The following is a 7,500-nucleotide window of genomic DNA, read 5'->3' on the forward strand; positions in this document are numbered from 1 at the left end:
CCTACAACTTCAAATACTAGCTTGACATATTAACTTTTTTATTTTCGTCTTTTTTCCAACGTCAGAACTGCATTATCTTAAAATAAAATACGTTTCTGAATAAATACACCAATAAATCAAATTGATAAAATACAATAAGCCTACACTCTAGAATACCGTTATCTTGCAACACTATCTTGGCACAACAACTTTATTTTCTTATCCATCAGAACTGCATTACTATACAATAAAATAAATCAGCTTTAACTTCTTTTTTGTATCTTTCCCCCCAACATCAGAACTACATTAATTTACAATAAAATAAATCAACTTTAACTTCTTTTTTTGTATATTTTCCCCCAACATCAGAACTACATTAATTTACAATAAAATAAATCAATGAAATACAACAGAATACAAGTAACTCCAAATCCTCTACTGGCACATCAACTTTAACTTTTGTTCTCACATTAGAACTGCAATCCTTTACAACAAAATAAATCAACGAAATACAATAGTCCTACACTCCAGCCGACAACCAACTCCAAATACTAAAAATACAACAGGCCTACACTCCAGAATACAACCAACTCCACTCTCTTGGCACATCAACTTTTTTTGTATCTTTTTTTCCCCAACATCAGAACTGAATTAATTTACAACAAAATAAATCAATGAAATACAACAGGCCAACACCAAAATACAACAGGCCTACACTCCAGAATACAACCAACTCCACTCTCTTGGCACATCAACTTTTTTTGTATCTTTTTTCCCCAACATCAGAACTGAATTAATTTACAACAAAATAAATCAATGAAATACAACAGGCCAACACCAAAATACAACAGGCCTACACTCCAGAATACAACCAACACCAACCACTCTCTTGGCGCATCAACTTTAACTTCTTTTTCTGTATCTCTCTCCCCCACCCCCACCCCACCCCCGACGCCAGGACTGCATGGCTCCCGTCTACACTCCGGCGCCAAGCAATAGCGTGCTTGTGCATTCTCTCCCCTGGCGCCACACCCTGCTGCAACTGCCTTACTGCACCACTGCTGCTCAGAGGGCGCGGTACTACTGCACATGAGTGTTGTAGTAGTATAGTATTATATTAGAATGTTATATGGTGTTATAGTAGTAGAGTTGTATGTTATTATGTTATATAGTGTTATGGTAGTATGTAGTATGTTATATAGTGTTATAGTAGTATTGTAGTATGCTATATAGTATTATATTAGTATTTTATATAGTGTTATAGTAGTATGTTATATAGTGTTATAGTAGTATGTAGTATGTTATATAGTGTTATGGTAGTACGTAGTATGTTATATAGTGTTATGGTAGTACGTAGTATGTTATATAGTGTTATGGTAGTACGTAGTATGTTATATAGTGTTATGGTAGTACGTAGTATGTTATATAGTGTTATGGTAGTATGCAGTATGTTACATAGTGTTATAGTAGTATTGTAGTATGCTATATAGTATTATTTTAGTATGTTATATAGTGTTATAGTAGTATGGTAGTATGGTATATAGTATTATACTAGTATGTTATAGTGTTATAGCAGTGTAATATAGCAGTAGGAGTGTTTAGGCTCTTGCTTTCAATATCTGGTTTAAAAAATTGGAATTGTGTCTATCATGTCTATCGTATGTCTGATTCGGCACTAACTGGGTCGCATATTCAAACGTGAGCAATATATACATAAAAGAGAAAGAAAAAGAAAGAAAAGAAATGATAAGAAAAAAAATTATGAACGGACCATCGAGGAAATGAAACCTGGGTTGAAATTCCCGTAGATTTTTGTCAAAAGTTTTTCCGGTATGGATAAAAAAAAAAAAAAAAAAAAAAAACAGTAAAAAAAAAAAAATACATTCGTTACTTCATATTCAGTTTAAAGAAAATACTTCTTTCTTCAGTTTACAAGCAGTATCTTTTTTTTTTTTTTTTTTGCTTTCTATTAATGAATTTCGCTTGTGCCAACTCGAGTAGCAAAAACAAGTGTCTGTTCAGGATTTCAGAACATATTCAAGGCACGTATGAACGGTTGAACACGGATGAATGAACAACCAAAGCCAATGCACTTTGAACATTATGAACACGTTTTATGCTAAACTAGACGCCAGCGGTACAATGAGCTCTTCTCAAAATCTGCTGAAATAAATTAGGAAATATGATTATGAATCCTCTAGCAGATGTACTGGGATGGGTAGCATGTTCCTTATATTCTCTCTCTCTCTCTCTCTCTCGCTCTCTTTCTTTCTTTCTCTCTCTCTCTCTCTCTCTCTCTCTCTCTCTCTCTCTCTCTCTCTCTCTCTCTCTCACACACACACACACACACACACACACACACACACACACACACACACACACACACACACAGAGGAAAATATAAGCCCAAGTATTCCCATCCCAATACCCCCATCTCCCTCCCCCCTCATCCCTTCCCTTACCCCACCCACCTCCCCTCATCCCTTCCCCTCCCCTTATCCCTTATAAGAACAAGTATTCCCCATCCCCAACTCCCTTCCCCACCCACCCTCCCCCTCATCCCTTCCCCACCCTCCACCCACACCCCCCCCCACCCCTAATCCCTTCCCCATCCTCACCCCTCCCCCCTCCCCCCCTCACCCCTCGAGTCTTACCTTGGACCTTGAGCCTCGAGTGCACCCTCGCCACGATGGTCTTCAGCGCCTCCACGTTCTCGGCGGGTCGAGCGGCAGCCTGGGCCAGGCGGTCGAGGCTGAGCGAGAGCGAGGACTCCACCGTCGTCATCTTGGCTTGTGCTTGGAGGGGGAGCTGGTGGAGTAGGAGGTGGAGGTGGAGGGGGAGTAATTGGTGGTGGTGGAGTAGGAGGGAGAGTAATTGGTGGTGGAGTAGGAGGTGGAGTAGAAGGGGGAGAGTAATTGGTGGTGGTGGAGTAGGAGAAGGAGTAATTGGTGGTGGAGTAGGAGGAGAGTAATTGGTGGTGGAGTAGGAGGTGGAGTAGGAAGGGGGTGATTGGTGGTGGTGGAGTAGGAGGTAAAAGGACGGGAAAAAATGTGGAGTAGGCCTCAGTGGAAGGTAGGTGGAGGTGGAGGTCTAGAAGCTGGGAGTTGAAAGTGGAGAGATAGATGTGGCAGATACGAACGTAGAAAACGGAAGTGTAACCGAAAACCACTTTTTTTTCCTTTACTTCACTTCTTCTCTGCTTCTCTATTTCCGTTCTGCTACAGGGCCGTCCGAAAAGATATTTTTTTCCTTTTTATTTCTTCTCTTTTCTTTTTACTTCCGTTCCTCTTGCTCAAAACTCTCCAACAGACGCCAGGATTCGCCCCAAAAAGCGAATGGACAATAAAGAAAACAAACAACTATAACAAGGGACGGATTCAAGGAGGGGGCACCGTTCTATAGCATCAAAGGGTATGCGGGTATATGACGTATACTCAATATATATCTATATCTATAAAGTACCTCTCGAACACTTAAAATAAATGCCTTATCACCACAAGTACACCAGGAATGAACCAATTGGGGTTCGGGGGAGGGGGTGGGGGTGGGACGGATAATCTACTCACAGATACTTCAAAAGGAAGACTTTATATCGTACTGTAATCTATATCTGTTTAATTATGTTCTTTAACCCGATTTCTGTAGCACTGTCTTTTATACGGATTTCAGATTACGATCACACGTAGAAATTCCTTTTTTTTAATATTTAAGAGTCCATTTGGGGGTTAAAAGTTCCTCTCGCGTGTTATATTCACACTGAACTGCTTTCTTCAATTTTCTTTTCTCTCTCTCTCCTTCGTCGACAGTCACTCGCGTCTTGCAGTGAAGGTCGAATCGCCGCTTAGATTTCTTTGTAATATCAACCCTTTCGGTCTAAATCCAAATTCAGACTATGCTCTTTCCGTTTCTTGTCTTTTCTATCTTATTTTCTTCGTTTTTTTCCTTCACTCTTGTCTATTTTTCTTCTTTTCCTATCTCTCTCTCTTTACGTTTCTTCTTATTTTCCTCTTCTCTTCTGGCTTCCCTTCTATTTTCTCCTTCCTTTATACTATTCTCTTCTCTCTCTTTTCGTTTCTTCTTCTTTTATATCCTCTCTGTTTACAAGTCTCGACACTGCAATAATATTTAGCACACTTCACTCAAGGAGGACGTCGAGTCGGATGAAGTCAGAGCACCTTCTCGTACCCAACGGACCAAGTTCGATCTCTGTTTTGTCTTGAACTTGCCGACACTGATAGATAGATAGATTGATAGATAGATAAATAGATAGATGGATACAAAGAACACTCGAATTTCCTTTTTCTTTTGTTTTCCTTTCGGTTATGTATCTATCACTTCGATGAATATTTTCCAAGTATCTTCTCCTTTTCCGTGATTGTCAGACTCGTATCTCAAGAAACAGAGGACGTGGAAGGGAAAATGTTCAAGATAGGTGAATTTCTCACAAAAAAAGTTCCTCGAAAAATGAGACGAGAGAGAGAGAGACGAGGCGCGAGAAGAAGACGCCCCTCGAGGACTCCCTAGACGTCCAGAGCACCGAAGGAGACGAGAGACACTGAAGAAGAAGACGAAGAAGACGAAGAAGAAGAAGAAGAAAGAGAAAGAGAATTAGAAGAAGAAGAGAAAGACCAGCAGCGAGAAGTCCCCAGGAAGAGGAGGAGCCAAGTCCCTCACCCTCCACGAACACTTCACGACGACACCCACACCCGAAGCGACACTTGAAGAGGCGGCGGCGGCGGCGGCGAGAGCTTCCGCAGTCTCATCTGCAAGAGAGAGAGAGAGAGAGGGAGTGAGAGAGAGAAAGAGAGAGAGAGAGAGAGACGCGAGAGAGGATCAATAACTCTCTATGCATACGTGGCTGGCTTGGGCAATGTCCTCCAGCCGTTAATTATAATGCTCGCTGGTGTCAGCGGCCAGGGTTTAAGCCTAGTATTTAAAGGGAATAATAATGATAATAGTAACAATTATAGTAACAATAATAATAACAACTATTATAATAGTAACAAAAAAAAACAATGATAATAATATACAATGATGATGATAATGATAACAATAACAATAATGATTATGATTATGATTATGATTATGATTTTGATGATGATGTTGATGATGATGATTGATGATGATGATGAGGAGGAGGTGGAGGAGGAGGAGGAGGAGAAGAAGGAGGAGAAGAGGAAGAACAGAAGAAAAACAAAAACAAAGAAGAAAATAGACGATGGAATAAAAAAAAAAAAAAAAAAAAAAAAAATCAAAATAAACCAAACCCTCAACAGACACCACCAGACAAGGCCGCAGCACAACCAACACCCTACCTCAACAACAACCACAACCACAACTCTCTTATTCCTCTATCGCCACCTGGACCTCACTCACACACACCTGCAATTATCTACCGACATATTTCAAGGCTTACGTGCAACACAGGCAGATTAAAAATGTTCTTTGGCATTAAGCTTCGATTAAACTTAATTGACATCAAACGCAAGACTTGAAAGGGATCGTCTGGGTACCCTTTGAACTTATGTACTTATTTACTTGGTACTTTTTGAACTCATATAATTGGTACTTTTTGAACTTACATATTTGGTACTTTTTAAACTTGCATATTTATTAGTTTTTTTACTTACATACGAGGTACGTCTTGAATTTATTTACTTGGTACTTTTTGAACTCATATAATTGGTACCCCTTGAACTTATGTACTTATTTAATTGGTACTTTTTGAACTCATATAATTGGTACTTTTTGAACTTACATATTTGGTACTTTTTAAACTTGTATATTTATTAGTTTTTTGAACTTATTTACTTGGTACTTTTTGAACTTACATACTTGGTACCCTTTGAACTTACATACTTACTCGGTACTTTTTGAACTCATATAATTGGTACTTTTTGATTTTACATATTTGGTACTCCTTGAACTTGCATATTTGGTACTTTTTAAACTTACATACTTGGTACCCTTTGAACTTACAAACTTAAGTACTTTTTCAACTTACATATTTGGTACTTTTTCAACTTACATACTTATTACTTTTTAAACGTATCTACTTGGTACTTTTTAACTAATTTACTTGGTACTTTTTGAACTTACATACTTGGTACTTTTTCAATTTATTTTACATACTTGGTACCCTTTGAACTTACAAACTTACGTACTTTTTCAACTTACATACTTATTACTTTTTAAACTTACATATTTGGTACTTTTTGAACTTACATATGAGGAACTTTACTTTACTTGGTACTCCTGGACCTCACCCCCCAACTCCCACTAATTCTCTCAACTCATTCGATAAACACAACTAAACTTATCCATTATCCATGAAATCCTTAACCCATTCACCACGACTGAACTCATCCATTAGTCTGAATCCTTCTCAAAGCCCAATTTGAAGCATTTATTCGTTATACTTATCCGTTAAACCCTATTTAAATTGCTTGTTTGTTTACTTCCTCAATAAATATGCATCACAGGACTTAATTTACGCACACTGGGAGAGGGAGAGGGAGAGAGGGGGAGAGGGAGAAGGAGAGAGGGGGAGAGGGAGAAGGAGAGAGGGGGGAGAGTGAAAAGGAGAGAGGGAGAGAGAGGGAGAAAAGGAGGGGAGAGGGGGAGAGGGAGGGAGAGAGGGAGAGGGAGAAGGAGAGAGGGGGAGAGGGGGAGAGGGAGAAGGAGGGAGGGAGAGGGGGAGGAGAGGGAGAGGAGAAGGAGAGAGGGAGAGGGAGAAGGATTGAGGAGGAGGGAGAAGGATTGAGGGAGAGAGGGAGATGGAGTGAGAGAGGGAGAGGGAGGGAGGGAGGGAGGGAGAGGGAGAGGGAGGGAGAGGGAGTGAGAGAGAGAGAGAGAGAGAGAGAGAGAGAGAGAGAGAGAGAGAGAGAGAGAGAGAGAGAGAGAGAGAGAGAGAGAGAGAGAGAGAGAGAGAGAGAAAGAGAGAGAGAAGCGAAAAAGAGAAAGAGAATCACAGAAAGAGAGAGAAACAAAGAGACAGAGAAACGCAGAAAGAGACATAGACAAAGAAACTTAGACAAAAAAAAACAAAAAAGTGAAAGAAAGAGACAGAAAACGAGAGACAGAGAGACAGAGAACGACAGAACGAAAGACAGACACAGACATAGACAGAGAAACACAAAGACAAAGACAAAGAACCAAAAACGGGAGATACCCAAAGAGAGGGAGAGAGACAGACCCAAAACACCCGAACTGATTCACGACTCACGTAGCGTGTACCAGAACAATAACTAAAAACTAATACGCCCACGAAAGCCTCCAGCGCGGGCGTGGTTCCGAGAAGCAGACGCCTCAAAGCCAATGCCATATAGGACAGACAGCGACAAAATCCCTTTAAATACACTGACCGTTTTAACGTCGATAACGAAGCCAAGTTCGTTTCGTAATCCAATAAGGCAAAGGCAAAAAAAAAAAAAAAAAAAAGAATTAAAAAATGAATTAATAAATAAAAGAAAAAAAGGAAATAATAATAATAATAATAATGATGATGATAAAAAATATATT

The 7,500-nt window shown here is 39.7% G+C and overlaps 1 protein-coding gene across 6 annotated transcripts in view; it reads right to left on the bottom strand.

The window, feature by feature from the left end:
* Positions 1-7,500, bottom strand: part of LOC113814236 (cytosolic carboxypeptidase 1) — a 190,265-nt gene that overhangs the window by 74,222 nt on the left and 108,543 nt on the right. For all 6 annotated transcript variants that reach the window (XR_011398637.1, XM_070123163.1, XM_070123160.1 and 3 more), the window contains one exon: positions 2,634-4,742. Coding sequence is in view for 5 of the 6 variants with exons in the window: in XM_070123163.1 (XP_069979264.1) it covers positions 2,634-2,763 (130 nt within the window). In the remaining variant the exon portion in view is untranslated. The remainder of the gene's footprint in view (positions 1-2,633; positions 4,743-7,500) is intronic.

Source organism: Penaeus vannamei, chromosome 6, assembly GCF_042767895.1.
Source record: "Penaeus vannamei isolate JL-2024 chromosome 6, ASM4276789v1, whole genome shotgun sequence".
Lineage (NCBI taxonomy): Eukaryota > Metazoa > Arthropoda > Malacostraca > Decapoda > Penaeidae > Penaeus > Penaeus vannamei.